The sequence below is a fragment of the Haliotis asinina genome, chromosome 16 (assembly GCF_037392515.1).
Source record: "Haliotis asinina isolate JCU_RB_2024 chromosome 16, JCU_Hal_asi_v2, whole genome shotgun sequence".
Taxonomy (NCBI): domain Eukaryota; kingdom Metazoa; phylum Mollusca; class Gastropoda; order Lepetellida; family Haliotidae; genus Haliotis; species Haliotis asinina.
Window position 1 is genome coordinate 18987879 of NC_090295.1, and position 25223 is coordinate 19013101.

Genomic DNA, 25223 nt, shown 5'->3' on the forward strand with positions numbered 1-25223 from the left:
TTACCAACACACTGGTGAGGCGAAATAGGGTTTAACGTCGTACTGGAAAATATCAGACTCATATCAGACTCGTGAATGTGTGACTGGCTGCTTGTACTAACCAAGACTTCGACCGGTTTGATAGTGCTAGCGCACTGAGATACCACGCCGCAGTTAATCACGAATGATATTGACTACCCCACTTAGACACATTATAGCCCGAGCCGTCCTTGCTGTACCGATACCCTCAGCGTCACATATGGACCAAGAAGTACCATATTTTGACGTCTTTTTGTATGACGCAACCGGAGATCCGCTCTCCAAATGGACCGACATACTGCTATGTTTCATTTGTTCGAGTCTCCATTGATTTGATGATGTCCTATAACACTTGAGTCTTGAATGTCGTCAGAATGGGAAATTCTGGCGATTACTGGAAATTCGAACTGATTCGAAGAACTTTTTATCAAATTCCGAATGCATTGTAACTATTCGAATGAATTCTTGTAACATTCCCGTTTATTGTGAACATGTTCAAAACTCTCGATCGAGGTACATTCGGTATGAAAAAAGATCACCCGCCATTTGAGGTACATTCGAACTGCATTCTAAGTACTTTTACAGCATTCTAATTACATTCAAAGTATTCTTTTTGCACTCTAACTGCACTGTAAGTATTCTAGACATACACGAGGGAGAATAAAAGAGAAAAGTCACTTCAAATTCTATTTTTGACATTCCCTCTCGAATGGGTTTCGAATTTTGGATTTATTTATGTGACTGATTCTCCTTGATTTTTGACAGTTTGTCATTTCGATATAAGTGTGAAGGAGGGGAAGCACCTTCGGGATACGAGACTACGGTGTCGACCATCAATCACACACTCCGGTCACGTCAGTAGACACATAAAACAAAAGATATTTGGTATGTAAGAACATAAGAACCTAGAATGTTGTACTTACAGTAAAGATAGTAGTTTTAATTTTCATTCCGTAAATTTACAGACTGCATAAACGTGTCATCTGAGCGTTACAACTGCATCACGTGACGCTCTCCGGAGTGTATAAAAGAGAAACGGTTCGAAAAGGAGTTTATCAGAGAAATTGTCACAGATACATCTACAACGAAACACTTCCAGAATGATCCTGCAAGTAGTACTACTCCTCGCTTGTCTGTCTGGTGCCATTGCCAGCACCGGTGTCTGTTGTCCTCCATCCCGTTTCAACGCATTCCAGTACGTCACCATTGTCAACTCTACCACAAGAATACGTGTAAGTATAGCTTCTGTTAATCTTCCTTGGCTTATGGAGAAACTCTCTTCTTTTCGTAAACATAAATCTGCATGGGGATGGGCGATCCAATAGCCTAGAGGTTAAAGAGCTAGCTCGTCACTCCTAAGGCCCAGGTTCGATCGGGCATAATGGGTACACGTGGGTAAAATGTGTGAAGACCACCTTAGTGTACAAGTCGTGAAATTTTGTTAAAAGTGGCATAAAACCATACGTAGCACACACTCACTGGCATTACGATATAATGTCATTGTATTTTGAAATCATCTTTACCATTATGAAGCAGAAAATTTAAATATAGCAGGAAAGGATCTTTTGATTTGTCATGTTTTGGCACACTCGTTGACCGACAAAGTGGCCGCATTCTTAACAGAGAGGAGTGGGATCTGAATACTTGTTGTCTTGCAGTATAGCGCATGAATTGGTATTGTTTTAATTGTTATTGTTATAACGTCAGGGTATCTTTCGGAAATCGGCCACTGTACCGACAATCACACACACACACACACACACACACACACACACACACACACACACACACACACACACACGTAGTTCAATTTGGTTGAGTACAATGTGAAATATACAGAGAGAAATAAATAAAGGATCACAGAAAAATTCCTTTAATATTTTCCAGTGTTATTGTTAATGTCTGGCCTAAGAGTTAAAACATTTAGAAACAGGTGTGGCATTTATCTTGCTCCAGACTGTGTTAGGTACTATTACAGCATTACAGTTCTTGAAATGTCATGGCCACCTTTTGATGTTCACAAAATTTCTTTATTTATATATTTCTACGATGATATTTCAAAAATCTCCTGGACACATGTTTTCAGGGCTTGTATTACATGGTCTATGACGGTCCCAACGAACGATACCTCCTCACCGGCGACCGCCTTAAGAATTTATACGGCACCACGAAAGTAATCTACGACTACAAGAAGGTGAGGGGACAAATGATGTGCTTTACGACTGGACTTGATTGATTGTTTGTTTGACGCCGCACTCGAAAATTTTCTATCTATTTTGATCGGAAGTGGATCATGGAATCCAGTGATCAACTGCATGAACATTGATCTTCGCAGCTGGGATACCATGGCATGTGTCAACCACATCTGTGAGACTGGATCCATTGTAAACTGCATCATGGTATCCCAGTGGATAAGAACGAAACAGTTTAATTTACTTTTATGTAACCTTCTTTCGTTCCTTTGTTTTAAGGGTTAAGATTATTCTCTTAATTATTTTCAATTTCAAGACATACACGTCTCTCTTTGATGATAATTATGACTATGAGCCTATGTCCAAAACACTCTTTGTTTAACATTTCGAAACAATATTGTTTGTTTACAGGGAATTGCTTACAACATAGACGTGCAGAAACGCTCTTGTACAACACTCCCCCTTCATGGAAAATTCGAGGATCAGGAGAGTGTTTGTGTTCCACGTAAGTCATTTCAAAGTATATATTTCAATGTTCTGTCCAATGTTCTGTGAGATAAGTCATGTGACTATTAATCTTCTTGCGCCTCACAGGCAGCTTGCGTTATCCAGGGTAGTAATGATCAGAATGTAAATATATACATGCACTTAACAGATGAAAATGATTTACGACTTCCTTTAGATTGCAAGAACATTGCTGATCCATTTGTGACCAATAATTTACATTTCGGAGTCTTCCTAGAATATTGTGTCAAACAACAAACAAACAACAAACAAGCCATCCTGTCTTGAGTTCAAAATTGCCGCTGACCATTGTCCTTCTAACGGCGAACGGAGAGCTTGGGTTATTCGGGGTAATAATGACTGTTTTGACTACACACTTTGGTCAAGATATTAAGTTACATTTACTCAATATAGGATTATTATCTTTATCTTAAATAATAATGTTCAATCACAGGCGACGCTGTGTACACCAGTCGTTCAGCATATGGCTTCGATCAAGGCGCGCTCCCTTCATGGTCCTAGGAGTACAACAGGACCCATCCCGACGGGGCGCACCAGAATGTCGTGACAACTGTGACGAAGGGAGACTGCATACCAATAATCACCACAACGATCTCCACAGACGCAGCAGGTTAGTATGGAGAGTTAGGAGTGAATAAGTGTGTGAGTGTGATTAATTTTACCCCGCTTTTAGCAATATTCCAGCAACATCACGGCGGGTGACACCAGAAATGGGTTTCACACACTGTAGCCATGTGGGGATTCAAACCTGGGTTTTCGGCGTAACAACCAGTTGACTTACCGATAGTAGTTAATATTTAGCGTCACATTGCAACATTTTAAAAGCAATAAATTGAGAGTGTAAAAATCTGTCGTCGATGAACAGTAAAATATGTCGTTTTACATTAATATAAAGTTGTAAGCGAAAAATAGTATGACAAGATTAAATTAATTAAAACTGGTGTCACTTGCTTAACCATTTCCAAACAAAGCAATATACAATCGGGCTTTAGATCGCCAGAAACTGAGGGTAGATCACCATGCTTGACGACATACGGGCTAACATTACTTTTTCAACCTGCATGGACCCCAGCTGGATTTGCATAAGCACTTTCGGTAGTATGGGTGAGTGAGGGGGAAGAGGAGAGTTTGACTGAGTGGGTGACCGCAATACTTAGTGAGTGAGTGAGTGAGTGAGTGAACTATCATTAGAACAGTGGTCCAGCAAATATGTCCTTACCCATAAAGGTTCGGGTTACAATTGGTCTTCACTGACCTATGTTGTCGTAATAGGCGACTAACGAGATTATGTGGTCAATATCACTCAGTTGCTTGACACATGCCGTCGTATTCCAAATACGGACGCGGATGCTCATGATGTTGACCACGAGATTGTCTGGTGAAGTCACGATTATTTACAGACCGCTGCCACATAGTTTGAATATAGCTGAGAGCGGCGTTAAACAATAAACAAAAAATCAAACTAATATATACTTTCTCTCCAGGAGGAAACTCTCTTCACATACTCGGATACAACGACTTCTATCCAGGCATCAGAGATATCAGCATGTTGGAAATTCCGTCATACTGCCGTGCCTGATACTGTAAGTATACCGAAAATAACGATCACTTTTGTCAGTCCTCTAAGTCCAGTGCACCAGATACTAACATATCACTCAAGAAAATGCATACAAACATTCACTGTGTGAAAAACAAAATAACAGTGGATCACTTGTAGACAAAAAAAACCCCGAACATCATATACTCACACTTCTGTAACTAACACAAATGTAATACCAAATACTATACCGGATTAAAATTGGTCTTCGGATTAGAATAGGTCTTCAGTAACCCATGATTATGAGAAGTGTTGATCACTGGATTGTTTGGTCCAGACCCGATTACAGACAGCCACCATGTAGCTGGAATTTTGCAGATACGGCGTAAAGCTTTGCACTCTGTCGCACTATAAGTATCAAATACTTCCTTTTCATGCTATGGCAGAGTCAACATAAACATATTCTTTTTCTTTGTCACCCATTCAATATTAAACACACTCTTTCGACGCAAAGACAAACATTTGTAAATTAATTCCATACACTAATTATAATATTTTTATTTCAAGACGAGTGGTTGTGTCCGTTATAAAAGCACATGGTAGTACATTTGATTAAGCTCATGAATGTGATACATTTTAACACCTAAAAACGCCTTTCGTACAAAAATACCCCAGTGGTTAATGTGTTCGGTCTTCACGCCAAACACCCGGACTCGATTTTCCATATGGGTACAGTATGTAACTAGAATGTACATGAGCCTACGTATTTTTTTCTGTTTCAGAATATTCCGGAAAAGAAAGACCAGGATCTGTCGTGCACAAATCTCTATGAAAATCTCTATGTTTTTTATACCAATAAAACTATCAGGGATGGCATTATTGTGCAAATCCGTAGATTTAAAAGCAAATTAATTGACCCTTGACCTTGTTATCGTATATGGCCCTCCATACCCACAGCTGATTTTCAGCTGAAATTACTTTCACCCCTTGCCATCCCTGTAAAAATACGAAAAGGCATCTTATTTTGTATTCATACTTATCGACAATGCTACATGTCTCAGATTCGAAACCATGCAATCAAGTGAACAACAGCATGAGCATCGAAATCAACAGGTGATATACGATGGCATGTGTCAATCAAGTCAGCGAGCCTGACCATCTGATCCCGTTAGTCGCCTCATACGACAAGCATAAGTTATTGAAGATCAGTTTTAACGCGGATCTTCACGGGGACTATGTGCAATCATGTGTTTGAACAATTTCCACTTCTACTTAGAAGACACAAACTCCAAGGAAGTTTACATCACTGTATGCATCACTAATTAGGCCTGGCTACTCAAGGAAACATTTAACTAATTTAAAAGTAATACCCTGCACACCTAAATCTTCAAGAGTGAGTGAGAAAGTTTAGTTTTACGCCACTTTTAGCAATATTTAAGCAATGCCAGGGCGGAGGATACCAGAAATGGGCTTCACAAGTTGCACACTTGTGGGGGATGGAACATTACCATCGAACACTTTAGCAGTGTACAACCCCAGCGAACCTAACTCTTCAAGAACAATTAGCATGTGAATAAATTACCTGAGCGTGTAACACAAGTCAAAACATTGAGAATACAACAATCTCGTTGCCAGTTGACTAGGTTCCGTCCTATTTCGCAACCAGTAATGCAATAATAATTTTAGACTAATTCAGATAACTGGATTCATAAATATTAATTATTATGATCTGAAACATGTAAGCACTTGTATATTGCAACACTACACTCCTTCTGATCCTTTCAAACACGTTGTACAGCATGTACTGTCGTACAGAGAAGTCTTTCAAACGGAAACCTGGAAATCTTGGAAATCTCATAACGAAGCTCTGTCACTAGAAACGTTTGGCAGTCTGGTGCGGAAATGGCATTATATAAATCTCATTGTGCAGTATAGAACTACACTGAGTAAGCGTAACACACAACAAACACATAACAGGTGTAACCAGCGAGACAGATGCATTGTGAATCATTTTACGTCCTCATCAAACAGTGACAATCTGTGACGTCTTAGTTATGGGCTTTAGTCTGTTTACAATGAAAACGTTCCGATGAATTTTACTTGAAGCACAAAAGTAAAAACTTCGAGTAAAGTGGATCACAGAATTGTATTCATCTTCCGCTAACAGTTGTTTAAGAGACGATCATAAGTTCAAATCGCTATTCTTGGTTTGTATTACAAGAGCGTAATCACAGTAACTGGAACAGTTAAAAACAGGTACGTGCGGTACATGATGAGTGTTGACTTAGACCAACGCTACTAAACATTTCTTTTATTGGTGTTTCATTTATTGTGCATACCCTTTGTAGTACAAAGCAGTAGCAGCCATTCCAACCTATGAAACTTGTTGACCACAAGTTGAATATAATTCTTACATTTATATTTTCAGTTGGCTAGCTAAAATTGTGAAGATTCGCAGTGTTTATTTTCACTTTTTTTTATTTCCATTTTTGTTTAACCCAATAATCTCCAACTTAATAAACACTGTTTATTATCAAAGCTTTGCCGTTAGGTTAGAATGAACATAATTGAATGTAGTTTTCAAAATATTTGTCTAGTTCTTTTTAGAAATTGCAAAATATATTTTTGCACCCTAAACGGGTGTAAGGGGGTTCACAGGGGCTTGTACCGCTCAGAAACGTCGTTCAAAAGGTGTATAGACCCTACCCTAGTACTACATAAAAGGAATGGGATATAACGAAGAAACATGCCCCTCATCGATCAAAGTTACATGTCACATACTTTTAAGGTGTCGAGGCCAATAGATCGAAAGCCAGATGATTTCACTACAAAATAAGCTATAAATGGTCACAATCGGATCATTATTTCAAAAGTTATACGCCACGAATCATCGAAAACATCTACCTCCGCAATTTCACGCCAAAATCATGGATCACCCAATACGGTGAAAACTCACCTTTTAAATTCGTTTGTTAATTCCAGCAACGATGGCAGTACCAAATATAGAAGCATCATCGCAATTATCTTACTCTACGATTCAGACAACATGTATCCTCTAAACTCTACAAAGATTACACATTAGTCCTGGTGTTTCATGATCATACGGTGTTCCAGTTATTTACACTAATGCCAGTTAGAAAGAATAGAGCGTTTAATTTCGATAGAGCATTCAGTTCTACAGAATATGTACCATTCCACTAACACTGACAAACACACACACAGTCTGAACTTGACGTAAGACGACGAATGACGTTAGAACCGGTTCGTCGCCATTACTGAAGGAGTTCTTGAGCGTTGACAGGTGGAGGTGGTAGTTTTCTGCTTTGTCGATTCTGGTAGTACCATAGGTATTCCATAGGATTAATGTCAAAAGAACATGCTGTCTACTGCAAAACAACCATATAAGCACTATGCAGAAAGTTGTTTGTCAGTCTTGCTGCATGAGGCTTTGTTGTATTGTGTTCTTAGACAATGCCACGCGATTGCTGCTGGATAAATGACAACACAACTCATTACAAAACTTTATACCTATATCTTCGATCATTCATGTTGCCAGGAATAATCAAAAGATCCATTTTTAGATTGCCTCAGATCACTGCCCACACCATAGTGCTACTTGACAGACGTCAACGCAGTTCGGAGCTAAACGTTCACCTACTTGTCTGTAAACACGATCCCGGCTGCCAAACTGTTACTGAAACCTTCTTTCGTAGATGAACACGCATCTGCCACTCGCCTGGCCCATACCGACTGACGATGTCGGTTTTGAAGAGTCAGACTTAAAGCTGATGCGTTCTGATGAAGGATCACCGTGCTGCGGTAGGATCGACGTCGCCGAAACTCTTAATGTCAACTTATGCGGCGTCCTAGTGCTGGCATTGCCTTTGACGTAGCCCTTTTTATAAAACCACTCCCCGAATGAATTGTGTGTGATCATTAGCGGACTTGTTTGTATTGCTTGTATGTAACGCTTTGCAGCTTACAGTTCCTTTGGGGCACTAGGTTACTCTGGCTATTCCGCCGTCTGAAAAGTATGAATTAGGAAGAAATCATAAAATGTGTGGATTAAGGTCATGTAATCACTGAAAAAGTTTTCTTCAATTTTCACTTGGTATCTGTAAATAGAAGCCCTGGTGACCGTTAATGCAATGCGCTCTATTGGGGTGCGGTTACGAATCTACGGAAGAGTATTAGGGCCACCTTAGTATCTCCTACGTAGGACTTACTATCTCCTACGAAGGACTTATTATCACCTACGTAGGACGCAGTACGTTGACACGATTATTGTCATGCGTCCAACAAATGATTAAACTTGGTGAAAAATGGCAATTTCTTTTTAAAAAATTTCACCAAAACGTAGCAGTTCCCATGCACGATATTTGCACATGCATGAATCATGAATCATCCTCATGCAATTAATCTGCATAAGGTTTGCAGTTGTTTTCCCCCAGTTTAGCTTCGTTGTAACCAACAGTACTGCATAGTGCATTCTCTCCAGCCGCTTATACATAAATGTCGAAATGTACTTGTAAGTATTACTTTCAGGATAACTCCCAAAATTTGCACCCCACTTGTGTGCATTATGTTAAAGGGAAATTCATCGAAACGTTTTCCCTGCAAACAGACTACTCATCTGGCCATTAAAATAGAAACACGGTGTTATTAAAGGTTAAAATGAAAATTCATTTGTAAATACCATTTTCTTATGAAACAAGGAATCGGAATTCGGTGTAACCAGACATGTTTGTGGTGTCTACTTTCACTTTCACACCAGTAACTTCGCATCGGCCGAAAAGTAGGTTATTCTCTGAGCATAAAGATACTCGGTGTTTCGGTATGAATTTTCTCTAATTCAGTGGGCGGTGTGGTAGACAAGTGGTCGGTTTGAGAGTGGTAATATATAAATCTCTGTGACAATGAGTTGAGGTTGTCACTAAATACATTTTACACAATGTTTACATTTTTCCATACTCAGTAACCTTTTCTGTCGCACGTGGAGAAAAACCTCAAAGCCTGCACCGAAGGGCTTACTCAGCCAAGGTGTAATATATCTCCTTCTGTTCTACTCTAACATGAGTCTGTCTCACGTTCTCTGAACCATACAGTCTGCCATGGGCTCCTTTGCAATTTAAATAGGTTTGTTTGGGATCATATATCTTATATATCAAACATTTGTCTGTTCTAACCTGCACACAAGTGTGTAAATATACGGGTTCAGTTCACTTGATTTTGTACGTGTGCCTCTATAGGTCTTTCTAAACTAATATCATGAATGAGGCGTTAAAGTGTCCGGCAACGCATTGCTGTATATTATTATTACAACTATGGTCCTTCCTGCATTCATGCTCTCATGTTCAATGGAGTTCAGCCAACTCCCTGGGGATCATACAACATTCACTAGGCACACAGTTTATTGTGGCTAAAGGTGGGTACAGGACATGAAAACAAGACAGATATGCTGATTTCATCTTTCTTATTGGCTTCAAATGACTGGAACTACAGGATAGGAGCATGCAAATAGTCTACTGTACATGTTGTCAGTATTACAATGTGTTATTGTCCTTATCATCGTCCTGTCCTTCACTGTCGGTAACATCATCATCATCATCATCATCATCATCATCATCACCAATGAGGTGCTGTAGCCAAGGCTTGTGTTTGTAAAGTTTTGAAAACACATCATCAAACACATCCCTCGAGACTTGCAATTCATGTGTCTTTGGACCCCACTGCACATGCTACAGATAAGTAATCGAACAAACGTCTCTTTCAACATGCTCCAGATGTTTGTTCATGTTTTGTTTTAAGCCTCGTTTCATGTACAGCCACTTTCATTCAATTGGTCTTTATTCCGCTCATAGACACGTGAATGCACTTGTCGTATACCTTGTTCTTCCAGATATTATATTTCCTACGTTTGAAGGATGAATTGGTAGGAAATTGGTTTCTCCTAACGGTGTGTAACGAGAGGTAGCTGCACATGGTGTGGCGCAGTTAAGGGTATATAAGGGTTACTCAATTTAAATTAGCCATTCTCTCTCAAGTGTATCACGGACACTTTACAAAATGATTTTTTTTTCCATTTCCTCAACAGGTTTGCATTTCATAATGAAACTATGTTCATATGTTGCAGGCGTTGTTTACTATGATGATACATGTAAAATGCGAATCTGTTATGGCTGCATCTCGACTGGACAGCCATGGTAAAACTTACAAGTTTGTATGTTGAAATGAAGCGAATTTGCACATCGTATACAATTGTTGAGCTGAAGAGCAGTGATAAAACTTTTATTCATACATTAAAATAAATTAATCACAATACATATGTATATGTGGTAGGCTGAAGAGCCATTATAATGCTTCTATTCAAGTTTGGAATTAAATAAATTACAATATATTTGTATATATGTTTGTCTGAAGAGGCTTCATAATACTCCTCACCGTGTTTGGAAATGAATGACTAACAATATATTTGTATATATGTTAGGCTAAGAGCCATCATGTTATTCATGCATTAACATTTGTGATGTTCTAAATATGTTGCTGGCTGAAGAGCCTTTATAATACTTGAGATGAGATATATTCATACAGGGTGATATATCCATCACTAATTGCATATGCCTTGGAGGCTGAAGAGCCATTATAATATAGTTATTTTGAAATTTTTGTTTTGTGGCTGTATAATGCTATGTGAGAGAGGAATACATATTACAAAACACTTCATTTACTCATTACTATTGTTGATCATAGCATATTGCCCTGTTTGAACGACATTATCAAGATATATCGTAAGGTATGGTGTATCCCAACGCATGTACAGATGTAAAGTACCACATATCTAAGGTGAACATAGTTTGCTGTAGACCCTCCAGTACAGGTTATTATTGTGGCATACGTTGGGGGAACACTGTTCCAGAGTTATCGTCATGGAAGTTTAGCTCTAGTTTTACGTGTTGTGCTTCACCAACGAACTGTTTCGTTATGATAAACACGTATAATACCTTGATTGGGTGAAAGAATTGTCAGTGGGATTATGAACAGATTGTGACATGAAAATAAACTCGGCCGTGCTTGCTAAGCAGCTTGTCCCATTGTTGATCATGGATGTGTTTTGTTGTTATTGAAAGTAACGGTGTTATGTAAGAGGACAGTCATCTTTCCGTCATTACTTTTATCCATCTCTGGGCACTCCTTATCATGTAAATAATTCTGTAAGTTGTGGTTATTGCACAGTCCAGCAGAAGACGGGGTGCTGACATAAGGGAGAATGTGGTGTCTTCATTCCACTTTTCACTTGGTGCATCCCTGGTGGACCCCCTAAAACCTTTTCGAGATACCAGTTTCTTCTGAGGTTTTTGCAAATCAGGAGGATCTTGAAACAAAAGACCACAGTCATCATAAGATGGCATGGTTGAGAGGTGTTCTTCTCCACACGTATGAAATGATGTGTGTTAACTGGATACATCTGTCTCGCCAAAGTCGTGATGGGTTGTTGATCCTCAGGGTTACTGAACAGAAACCGGTAATGACAGTTCCTTCGATGTGTATGACCTTCACTGTCATGCAAGTTTTGGTTCAAGACAGTCACTGAGAGATTACGAAGATGACTTAATTCCATACACAGATCAGTTTTTGCTGGCTGTTGACACTACCACATTCAGGATGCTGAGGTCCAGAAACGCCTCCTTTTCCAGCTTGGAAGGAATGCTTTGATGAAATTCAACATAGGTATATAACATGGGTTTAACTGACGTTATACAAGGGATGCCATCGTTTGTAGAGCCACATAATACGTTCAACATAAGGTTTAATGTTCATCCATTCTAGAAGTTGCTTCATGAAGTAGGTTTTCCTACAGGAGGTCGGCCCTGAGACAATCAGGGTAAATGGGTGTAACAGTTTAAATTCATCACCCACATGTTGCTACTGTTGCTGTTGTTGCTGCTCCTGGAGATCTTCTCCTGAATGTTTTGTTCGAATTTGACCGGACTAGTCATGAGCCCAAGCATAATTGTTCAGAGCATACGGGAAAGGGATGCATGTTCACAAGTCGGGAGTCCTACGACTAAAGGCACCTTTAGCCTTTTGTCTCGGTTGTAGCTAAAATCTCTTTTAGCTATAGACTACACTTTCTCTCTTCAACCTGCCTTTATCCTGTTGAACGACTTGTTGGGTGGGCGCTGGGAGAAAAAAACGTGTTTGTTGAAGGCGAATAGAGCCATCTTGACCCCTTGCTTTTCGTAATTGATGACATAATCATCCACATTAGTATAGAGATTTTGGGATAGCGCTTGGCCTGCAATTAGTAATGTTGGCACATTCCTTAGGGTGGTGGAATCGAAATAAAAATTTAAAAAATCTTAGGGTCTCCAGTATCTCCTGTTCATTTTGTTGTTCCAGTTGAATATTGACTCTCAGGTTGCAGATCAAATGTCACTGACACGGCTCCACGGCGAAATGAAGGTAGATTTCCCCCATGGCCCTTCATATAGATGAGCACAGTCTGTACATTTATTTCACTTTGATGTGATATGTCTTAAGGAGGAGGACCACTATAAGTGAATCATATTTCACAGCGTTTAACCTTGGGTTGAAAGTAAAACGAATAAAAATATCATTCAGTGAATGTCCTCTGGCTTTCATCATCACATGAAACAAAACATGCAGTCTACAGGTTTTACTGGTTTTGACTTTGATGCATGTGTATACTATGTTGGAAAGACGCACCATTCCTTTGTAGTATTGCGTGGAATGTCCTTGGATAATACTCAGCCCTTCTTGCCAAACTGTCAAAAAGCTTCTGTATGTTTCGAATCTGGGACCCAAATAGCTATCCAGTGTTGTTCATGTTGATGAGAGGCGTGGTTATTCAAACTGAATCCTTTGGGATATATGTGGATATGGTTCGTTTTGTATCATGGGCAGCGAGCACTTTCATTTTCATCTAGTCAGTAACACTGTCCTTGTTGAAGAAACATTGCAATTTGTCGTGTATTCATGGTGGTAATTGTTAGGTCAACTGAAAAATGATCTGACCAGTAATGAAAGTGATCCGAAATGAAGGGGTTTTGTAATTAAAATAGAAAGGGGATGAAACTAGTTTGTGGTACTGAAACATGAGCTTGATTGGTCCAAAATAATGGTTTGATGTGACAGTGTGATGTGTCATGCCGTTTCTTACGGGGTCATTGAACCCCAGTCGGCATGAAAGTATCCGTGCGTGCGTGCGTGTGTGTGTGTGTGTGTGTGTGTTTGTGTGAGTGCGTGTGTGTATTTTAGTGTTTGTGGAGATGGTTCGTCTACAGATATCTCATAATTGACTTTCTTTTTATCCCAAGGGTTCAATTTGGTCCTTGTAGAACTAGTTTGATGGGGGATGACAGGGCACGGAGATATTTCCCAGGTTATCTCCAACAGTTGTGCACTTGCCACAGCAAGATATTGATTAGCCTCTCTTGTGACATTGTGACATTCTTCTGGTAACAGAACTGTCAAGAAGAACCTGAGGTTTACCTTTCTGTCTCAGGGCAGAGACAACGTTCCTTGGCCCGACCATATATAAGAAGAATACAATACTATCCTAACTAAATAACTCATTCCTATAGATATACTATTCAAAAATAGGCGTGCTGTTTAGACCACGAGTCAATACGCCAGCCCAGGATCGCTACATACGGGTCCTTCATTTACGCGATCGTACAACTACAGGTGAGGCCACAGCAGCCAGGATACCAGGACTGAGGAGGATATCGGGACAAACTGAGCGGAGCAGGTTGAGGGAACATGGACCACGAGCCATAACCCTATCCATGTTGTACGCACATAGGAAAGCATGAAACTTCCCTGTGGTATTTTTGCTTGTAATATGTGGTGTGAGTTACCAACTAACGAACACTATATGCTTGCAAAATGACTTTTGTGAAAAATTACAAGGGTTCTCTAAACGCACCTATTCATTACCAGAGATTGTCTTTGACTTGTATCACTTCGTGCGTATATTGATCATTGTTCCTGGGAAGACCGCTTCACATTTAACACTGACGTTAGTTTCATTTTCAAACGGGTTCTTCCCTGTAGATTAGCTCAACATGATTTTAATGACAGTATGCAAATCCTTTCCTTTGCACTATATGTTGTATCTTGCCTGTAAATATGATGTTACCGAATATGTAATCGTATCTCATCTGCATTTCTTACTAAATTGGTCCTATCTTGTAAAAGATAAAGTCTGAAAGTTTGAAGCAAATGTCGTTACCTCTGAACTAAACCACAGGTATTCTCTCTTACGCAATCCAGCTGCTGGTAACAATCTTTAGTTAATAGTTCTTAATGATTCAGATTATTTCTATGACATATCCTATCGTATCCGTTTAAGTACCTTTGCTGTACAAGCTACAGAATGCGTGTGTGGCACATCTACTTATGATATTGTAGAATATTTATGTCTCTTTATGTCCACAAACGGAATGTAACAGAGAATGTACTTTCAATTCTTATTGATCTACTGGATGTTACAACCTTTCTTCTGAGTGTCTGGAATGATGATGACGATGATGATGATGATAATGTGCTGATTAGTTTTCTACTTGGAGGAGTGCCAAATGACAACATTAAAGACCTTGACATTGCTTTATGGAATCAATGTATGAAAGTCCCAGGTAAAGCTCTTCATGAATGGAAACGATATTTCTACACATGTTACAAGATTCACATTCACACACACACACACACACACACACACACACACACACACACACACACACACAAACACGCACGGATACTTTCATGCCGACTGGGGTTCAATGAACCCGTAAGAAACGGCATGACACACTAATACACACACAGAGAGTACTACACACTCAAACACACTAACACACAGAAATAAATTAGCACTAACACACACAAACCAACACACTAACACTAACACTAACACTAACACTAACACAGAGGTCTTGTTTTACGGATTTTTGTAAAGTAGGGGGGAATAGAAACCTATAAAAGATTCCTTCTAAATGGTAAAAGTATTTTACGTTTGTCAATTTTTGAAGGGTTTATGGTTAAAAATAAAATTTACTTTTGTGTGGTAACTTTACATCTTTGACCGATAAAAATATTAAGATCGCCCTTTTAGCGTTGAAAACCAACTTTTTTCTTATTCTTTAAAACACATGACTTCGTAAAACAAGACATAAAACTGACCTGGAATGCATTTGGGAACCGATGACATGCGTCAATCAAGTCATCGAACCAGAACACCCTATCCCGTCAGAAGCCTTTTACGACAAGCATAGTCGTCTTTTAAGGCAAGCATGGCTTGCTAAAGGCCTACTCTACCCCGGAACATTCACGGGTATATAAATACAAGACTATTCACTAAATGCACTACGCCCCTTCCATCTTAACTTTCTAGTCAGTTAGAATGTATGAAGCTATTGTACAGTTCTAATTTTAAGCATATAACTCTTGTGAAAGACCTGATGCTCTGTGCCAGAACTCTCAGAGCTCAGAACTGCTTATTCTCATGAGATAAAAATACAATACATTTACATAACATACAAGACAGCATCATACATGGTAGTAAGATGTAAGATAGCGATTTCATTTTTTAAATGCGTTATTTCAGTAATTTAGAAAGGCCTTTAAGGTCGCTTTATGCTGGTGGTAGACAAGAGCTTTTTATGAATTGACACATTTGGGAATTCTGGGTATTTTGTGTTCAGAGATTGTTCTTGCAGTTGGAGAAAAGCTTCACATCTGAACAAATAGCGAAACTCATCTCCAACAGCGTTTGATACACAAAACGGACACTGTCGATCTTCACGTGGAATGCCCAACCATCGGCCAGTCTCATCTGGCAAATTATGGTTAAATGTTCTAAACTTCAAAATAGGGTAGTATATAGTTTTTGGAAGAAGAAGATAGTTTTCTAAGATTGGTTGGGTTTTGAAATATATATAGTAATCCCCCTTAGAACTTGAATCAACTTGAGACGTCCAATTTGGAAAGAACTGCGCTCTGTAGGTGTTTTTGACCAGTGAGACAAGCCCGTTACATGCCTCTACTCAGAAAATTAATCCCTAATTACTCCCAGTTGATAATTTGTGATGTAGTTCACACGAGGTGTACTTCTATGGGAGTGAACCATTGGATGCACGTTTGGAAGGAATCCGTTTGATTTCATTTTAGACAGATGAACTGCTCACTAACACAAAATCTAATAACCCTCATTTTCCACAGTCGCATGAAATCGACAGACCAAGTTTAATGAATTGGACACTCGATTCAAAACGTTGTTTATTAACAAACGATCAGTATTTTGTTGTCACTTTTCGGCGTATGTTTTAAGATGGGGACAACTTGTTGGTAGAACAGTCAGGTGTGCGAGCTGCACATGTGGAATGTAAATTTCACCACACACACTTGTTCTATACCTGGCTGAATTTCAATGTGGAAAGGTAGCGATAAAAACAGAAACATATTTAACACGTTTTACATTTTGCACCTGGTTTAGGTTTTGATTAACATATCCATTTCTCTTAAAAGTCTTTTGTTGGAAATGAATGACATGCCTTTGATATACATCACAAATTCTTTCAAATCGCGATTGTCAAGACTTTGGGATAAAACGTACTTTGCAAACATAGTTCTCTAAAATGCGTCGTGTGGACTTCTGACAAGTCTTTACTTTACATCAAAATCGTATTTGCTCATTTAAAGAACAATTAAAGTTTGATTGTCTGTCTGTATTCAACAAGTATTGCTTCCACCGTTGTTTTTACGTTTACGCTGCACTCAGCTAAGGGGCCTAATCTACCAAGCTTCTATTGCTTCTTTCTCTCTTATGCAGATGCCAATATCCTACGGAATATTCTCTTATGTCAGTTGGCATCTTGTTTATTAACACACTGGTGAAGCGAAATAGGGTCTAACGTCGTACTGGAAAATATCAGACTCATGGCGATGTGAATGCGTGGGTATGTGTGGCTGGCTGCTTATACTAGCCAAGATTTCGACCGGTTTAATAGTGCTAGCTCACTGAGATACCACGCTGCAGTTAATCACGAATGATATTGAATACCCCACTTAGACACATTATAGCCCGAGCAGTCCTTGCTGTACCCATACCCTCAGCGCCACACAGGGACCAAGAAGTACCATATTTTAACAGTGTAATCATAATGTTAACTATTCGGATGAATCCTTGTAACATTCCCGTTTATTGTGAACATGTTCAAAACTCTCGATCGAGATATATTTGGTATGGAAAAAAATCACCCGCCATTTGAGGTACATGGGAACTGCATTCTAAGTACTTTTACAACATTCTAATTACATTCTAAGTATTCTTTGTGCACTCTAACTGCGTTGTAAATATTCCAGACATACACGAGGGAGAATAAAAGGGAAAAGTCACTTCAAATTCTATTTTTGACATTCCCTCTCGAATGGGTTTCGAATTTTGGATTTATTTATGTGAGTGTTTCTCCTTGATTTTTGTCAGTTTGTCATTTTGATATAAGTGTGAGGGGAAGCACCTTTGGGATACGACACTACGGTGTCGACTATCAATCACACACTCCGGGCACGTCACTAGACACATAAAACAAAGGATATTTGGTACGTAAGAACTTAAGAACCTAGGTTGTACTTACAGTAGTGATAGTAGTGTTCGTCACATGAATGTTGCATGAACTAATCAAACACGTGATTGTCGTGTCTATTTAATTTTCAATCCGTAAATTTACAGACAGCATAAACGTGTCATCTGAGCGTTACAACTGCATCACGTGACGCTCCCCTGAGTGTATAAAAGAGAAACGGTTCGAAAAGGAGTTTATCAGACAAATTATCACAGATACATCTACAACGAAACACTTCCAGAATGATCCTGCAAGTAGTACTACTCCTCGCTTGCCTGTCTGGTGCCATTGTCAGCACCGGTGCCTGTTGTCCTCCATCCCGTTTCAACGCATTCCAGTACGTCACTATTGTCAACTCTACCACAAGAACACGTGTAAGTATACCTTCTGTTAATCTTCCTTTCCTTATGAAAAAACTCTCTTCTTTTCGTAAACTGAATCTGCGTGGGGATGAGCGGTCGGATAGCCTAGAGGTCAAAGGGCTTGCTCGTCACTCCTAAGGTTCAGGATCGATCGGGCATAATGGGTACACATGGGTAAAATGTGTGAAGACCACTTTTGGTGTACCCGTCGTGAAATGTTGCTAAAAGTGGCATAAACCATATGTAGCACACACTCACTGCATGGCGATATAATATCATCATATTTTGAAATCATCTTTACCATTATGAAGCAGAGAATTTAAATATAGCAGGAAAGAAGTCAATGAACCACATGGAATCAAAGCAAATGTCAGGACTGGGAAATATACCAGCTAATTATTTGAGTAACGATGTACCTTAATAACTAGAGACCAACCCCGCTCTCTTGCAAGATAATGGATTTAGTGAGTTATTATTTAACGTCACATCGACAGAATTTCAGTCATGTCATATCGTGACTAATTGAAGGTCTAAATACATGAAATATACATTTAAATGATATAGACGTGTCGACAGCAAAACCACTAGCATATCACTGAAACAAAATATGAAACTAGCATGTAACTCTAAGTTGAAATTTTGAACAGAACAACGGACTGTAGATAGCCTGAAACTAAAGGTAATAACATTGATAGATTTATTGTTGGGCCTACCACATGCACCACCATGTCTCAAAGATTCACAATAATTCTTCATACTTAAGGAAATGTCACAGAACCTATTTGAAAGAAGTATGTGTAATATCGTTTGGATTCTCTGACCTCATCGTTTTTCTGTGACGTTTTAAATGTCAGAAACTGAACCAGAATCAGAGTTGAATTCTTGTAAAATATGTATATGTACTTTTTGTACCAGCCTTCCACGTGGCAAAGTTAAGGAAATCCTTCACTAGTTCCATGGACGTCCTGACTGATAAAATGTTGGGGCAAAGCATTTCCACACGATGTAGATATCCCCAAGGACACTAAATTACATATTCATTTACACGAATGAGAATTCTTCCCTATTTTCTCTTCATTTCATTAGTATTTCTTGTATCTTGCCACTGGTTGAAGAGGATTCGCTTACATTTTTTCGAACACTGATATCACTACTAATTTATAAAGGTTCACACACACACACACACACACACACACACACACACACACACACACACAGACACAGACACAGACACAAACACACACAGACACACGTACTGCAATATCGCTGAGTACAACGCCAAACCATACTGAGAGAAATAAACAAAGCAATCATTTCTTTAATATTTTCCAGTTTTATTGTTAATATCTGGCCTAGAGTTAAAACATTTAGAAACAGGTGTGATATTTATCTTGTTCCAGACTGAGTTAGGCACCACTACAGCATTGTAACGGTTGGGGACAGCAGAAACAGGCTTCACACATTGTACCCATGCATGGATTGGAAACTGTGTTTTCGGTGTAACAAGCGAACGCTTAAACACTATGCTACAATCCCGCCCCTGTTCATTGCTGAAGCACCGACACTATAATTGGGAGTTCTTGAAATGGCATGGTCACCTTTTGATTTGCATGAACTTTTTTGACAAAATGTCTTTATTTATATATTTCTACGATGACATTTTACAACATCTCCTGGACACATGTATTCAGGGCTTGTACTACATGGTCTACGACGGTCCCAACGAACGATACCTCCTCACCGGCGACCGCCTTAAGAATCTATACGGCACCACGAAAGTAATCTACGACTACAAGAAGGTGAGGTGACAACCGATGTGCTTTACGACTGGACTTGATTGATTGTTTGTTTGACGCCGCACTCGACAATATTCCATCTATTTTGATCGGAAGTGGATCATGAAATCCAGGGATCAACTGCATGAACATTGATCTTCGCAGTTGGCATACCATGGCATGTGTCAACCAATGGATTCATGATAAACTTTAGCGTGGTATCCCAGTGGATAAGAACGAAACAGTTTATTTTCAATTTCAAGACATACACATATTTCTTTCATGATAATGATGACTATGGGCCTATGTCAAAAAGACTGGTTATTTAACATTTCGAAACAATATTGTTTGTTTACAGGGAATTGCTTACAATATAGACGTGCAGAAACGCTCTTGTACAACATTCCCCCTTCATGGAAAATTCGAGGATCAGGAGAACGTTTGTGTTCCACGTGAGTCATTTCAAAGTATATATTTCAATGTTCTGTCCATAGATCACAACCTTTGATCAAAATTTAGAGTAGACACCCCATTTGAAATTCTCAAGAGTACACTAAAACGGTCGTGTAACGTGTGGAATAGATTGTGTGTCATTACACCATCAACCACGTTTTTACCTGGCATAGATGGCCTCTCAGCAGAAAATGGGTACTTGGTGAGATAAGTCATGTGACTATTAATCTTCTTGCGCCTAACAGGCAGCTTGGGTTATCCGGGGTAGTAATGATCAGAATGTCAATATATACATGCACTTAACAGATGAAAATGATTTACGACTTCCTTTAGATTGCAAGAACATTGCTGATCCATTTGTGACCAATAATTTACATTTCGAAGTCTTCCTAGAATATTGTGTCAAACAACAAACAAACAAGCAACACACCACCCATATATGAAATGATCGCATCCTGTCTTGACTTCAAAATTGCCGCTGTTCATTACGAGGAAAATGGGTACCCGGCGGGTGCCGTTGACCATTGTCCTTCTAACGCCGAACGAACAGCTTGGGTTGTTCGGGGTAGTAATGACTGTTTCGACTACACAGTTTGGTCAAGATATTAAGTTACATGTACTTAATATAGCATTATTATCGTTATCTTAAATAATAATGTTCATTCTCAGGCGACGCCGTGTACACCGGTCGATCAGCCTACGGCTTCGATCAAGGCGCACTGCATTCATGGTCATATGAATATAACAGGACCCACCCCGACGGGAGGCACCAGAATATCGAGACAACTGTGACGAAGGAAAACTGCATACCAATAGTCACCACAACGATCTCAACAGACGCAGCAGGTTGGTATGGAAGCGTTAGGGGGTGAATGAGTGTGTTTGTTTAGTTCTACTCCGTCTTCAGCAATATTCCAGCAACATCACAGCGGGTGACACCAGAAATGGGTTTCACACATTGTAGCCATGTGGGGATTCGAACCTGGGTTTTCGGCGTGACAAGCTGACGCTTAAGCAGTTGACTTACCGATAAATAATAGTTATTATTTAGCGTCACATTTGAAAAGCAATAAATTCAGAATGTAAAAACCTGTGGGTTTTTTTAACAGTAAAATATGTAGTTATACATTATTAGAAAGCTGTCAGCGAAGAATAGCATAACAAGATCAAATGAATTAAAACTAGTGTCACTTGCTTAATCATTTCCAAACAGAGCAATATAAAATCGGGCTACAGAGCGCCAGAAACTGAAGGTAGATCGCCATGCTTGAGGCCATATGGGGTAACATTACTTTTCAAACCGCATGGACCCCAGTCGGATTTACATAAGCATAAGCATGAGTGAGTGAGGGGGGAGAGGAGAGTTTAGTTAGTGGGTGGCCGGAATACTTAGTGAGTGAGTGAGTGAGTGAGTGAGTGAGTGAGTGAGTGAGTGAGCTATCATTAGAACAGTGGTCCAGCAAATATGTCCTTACCCATAAAGGCTTGAATTAGAACTGGTCTTCACAGACCTATGTTTTTCGTAAAAAGCGACTAACGAGATTAAGTGGTCACTTGCTTGACACATGCCGTAGTATCCCAAATACGGAGGCGAATGCTCATGATGGTGACCACGGGGTTGTCTGGTGAAGTCACGATTATTTACAGACCGCTGCCACATAGTTTGAATATAGCCGAGGGCAGCGTTAAACAATTAACAATAAATCAAACTAATGTACTCTTTCTCTCCAGGAGGAAACTCTCTTCACATACTCGGATACAACGACTTCTATCCAGGCATCAGAGATATCAGCATGTTGGACATTCCGTCATACTGCCGTGCCTGATACTGTAAGTATATTGAAAATAAGGATCGCTTTTGTCAGTCCTGTGAGTGTAGAGCACCAGCTTGTAACATATCACTCAATAATATACAAACATTCACTGTGTGAAAAACAAAATAATAATGGTTCACTTGAAGACAAAACAACGAACATCATATACTCACATTTCTGTAACTAACACAAATGTAATGCCTAACACTATACCGAATTAGAATCGGTCTTCGGATTAGAATAGGTCTTCAGTAACCCATGATTAGGAGAAGCGGTCCGGTGGTCAGGTTCGACTGACTTGGCTGACAGACGTCATCGTTTTCCAAATGCGTAGATTGATGCTTGTGCTGTTGATCACTGGATTATCTCATCTGGATCCAGACTCAATTACAGACAGCCACCATGTAGCTGGAATTTTGCAGATACGGCGTAAAGCTTTGCACTCAATCGTACTATAAATATCAAGTACTTCCTTTTCCTGCTTTGGCAGAGTCAGCATAAACATGTTGGTGTTTTTTCTTCTTTGTCACCCATTCAATATTAGCCACACTCTTGCGACCCAAAGACAAACATTTCTGAATTAATTCCATACACTAATATTTTTTATTTCAAGACGAGTGGTTGTGTCCGTTATAATAGCACATGGTAGTACATTTGATTAAGCTCATGAATGTGATGCAATCTAAAAACGCCTTTCGTACAAAATTACCCCAGTGGTTAATGCGTTAGGTCGTCACGCCGAAGACCGGGCTTGATTTTCCACATGGGTAGAGTATGTAAATAGAATGTACATGGGCCTACGTATTTTCTTTCTGTTTCAGACTATTCCGGAAAAGAAAGACCAGGATATGTGGTGAACAAATCTCTATGAAATTCTCAATGTTTTTTATACCAATAAAACTATCAGGGATGGCATTATTGTGCAAATCCGTAATTAAATGCAAATTGATTGACAGTGGACCCTGTTATCGTATTTCGCCCTCAATAGCCCCAGCTGATTTTCAGCTGAAATTACTTTCGCCCTTTGCCATCCCTGTAAAAATAAGAAAAGGCATCTTATTTTGTATTCATGCTTATCGACAATGCTACATGTCTCAGATTCGGAGCCATACAATCCAGTGAACAACAGCATGAGCATCGAAATCAACAGGTGATATACGATGGCATGTGTCAATCAAGTCAGCGAGCCTGACCATCTGATCTCGTTAGTCGCCTCATACGACAAGCATAAGTTACTGAAGATCAGTTTTAACGCAGATCTTCACGGGTGCTATGTGCAATCATATGTTTAAACAGTTTCCACATCTACTTAGAAGGCACAAACTCCAAGGAAGTTTACATCACTGTATACATCACTAATTAGGCCTGGCTACTCAAGTAAACATTTAACTGCAGTAATACCCTGCACACAAGAAATGCCAGGGCGGAGGACACCAGAAATGGGCTTCACAGATTGTACCCTTGTGGGGGTCGAACCCGGGTCAGTCATTACCATGGAACGTTTTACCCACTGTGCAACCTCAACGAACCTAAATCTTCAAGAACAATCAGCATGTGAGCAAATTACCTGAGCGTGTAACACAAGTCGAAACATTGAGAATACAACAATCTCGTTGCCAGTTGACTAGGTTCCGTCCTATTGTGCAACCGGTAATGCAATAACCAGTCCTTAATTTAAGACTAAACCATATAACTAGATTCATAAATATTAATCATTATGATCTGATACATGTAAACACTTGTATATTGCAACACTACACTGCTTCTGATCCTTTCCAACACGACGTACAGCGTGCACTGTCGTACATCGAATTCTAACAAACGGAAACCTGGAAATCTTGGAAATCTCCAAACGAAGCTCTGTCGCTAAAAAAGTTTGCCAGTCTGGTGCGGAATTGATATTATATAAATCTCATTGTACAGTATAGAACTACATGGAGTTAGCATAACACATAACAAACACATAACAGGTGTAACCAGCGAGATAGATGCATTGTGAATCATTTTACGTCCTCATCAAACAGTGACAATCTGTGACGTCTTAGTTATGGGCTTTAGTCTGTTTACAATGAAAACGTTCCTTTGAATTTTGCTTGAAGCACAAAAGTAAAAACTTCGAGTAAAGTGGATCACAGAATTGTATTCATCTTCCGCTAACAGTTGTTTAAGAGACGATCATAAGTTCAAAACGCTACTCTTGGTTTGTATTACAAGAGCGTAATCACAGTAACTGGAAGAGTTAAAAACAGGCACGTGCGGTACATGATGAGTGTTGACTTAGACCAACGCTACTACCCGTTTCATTTATTGGTGTTTCATTTATTGTGCATACACTTTGTAGTACAAAGCAGTAGCAGCCATTCGAACCTATGAAACCTTTTGATCACAAGTTGAATATAATTCTTACATTTATATGATCAGGTGGCTCGCTAAAATAGTGAGGATTCGCTGTGTTTATTTTCACTTTATTTGATTTCCATTTTTATCTAACCCAATAATCTCCAACTTAATAAACACTGTTTATTTTCAAACAAAGCTTTGCCATTGGGTTGAACATAACTGAATGTAGTTTTCAAAATATTTGTCTAGTTCTTTTTAGAAATTGCAAAATATATTTCTGCACCCTAAACGGGTATATGTGGGTTCACAGGGACTTGTATTGCTCAGAAACGTCGTTCAAAAGGTGTATAGACCCTACCCTAGTACTATATAAAAGGAAAGGGATGTAACGAAGAAACCTGCCCCTCAAGTTACATGTCACCGCGTAAAATACCTTTAAGGTGTCGAGGCAAATAAATCGAAAGCCAGATGATTTCACTACAAAGTAAGCTATAAATGGTCACAATCGGATCATTATTTCAAACGTTATACGCCACGAATCATCGAAAACATCTACCTCCGCAATTT

General features: G+C 39.3%; 1 protein-coding gene across 2 annotated transcripts; it reads left to right on the top strand.

Moving 5' to 3' along the window:
• The first annotated feature begins 1089 nt into the window (after positions 1 to 1089).
• On the top strand, positions 1090 to 23368 carry LOC137268847 (ependymin-related protein 2-like). Of its 2 annotated transcripts, none has more exons than XM_067803413.1 (6): positions 1090 to 1250; positions 2105 to 2212; positions 20408 to 20501; positions 21172 to 21348; positions 22234 to 22332; positions 23138 to 23368. In XM_067803413.1, the coding sequence occupies exons 1-5, from the start codon at positions 1119 to 1121 to the stop codon at positions 22326 to 22328; spliced, it is 606 nt and encodes a 201-aa protein (XP_067659514.1). In that variant the 5' UTR covers positions 1090 to 1118; the 3' UTR covers positions 22329 to 22332; positions 23138 to 23368. The 2 variants fall into 2 exon arrangements, with proteins under 2 accessions (XP_067659514.1, XP_067659513.1); XM_067803412.1 differs by lacking the exons at positions 1090 to 1250; positions 2105 to 2212 and adding exons at positions 18127 to 18286; positions 19966 to 20073.
• The last annotated feature ends 1855 nt before the right edge of the window (positions 23369 to 25223 follow it).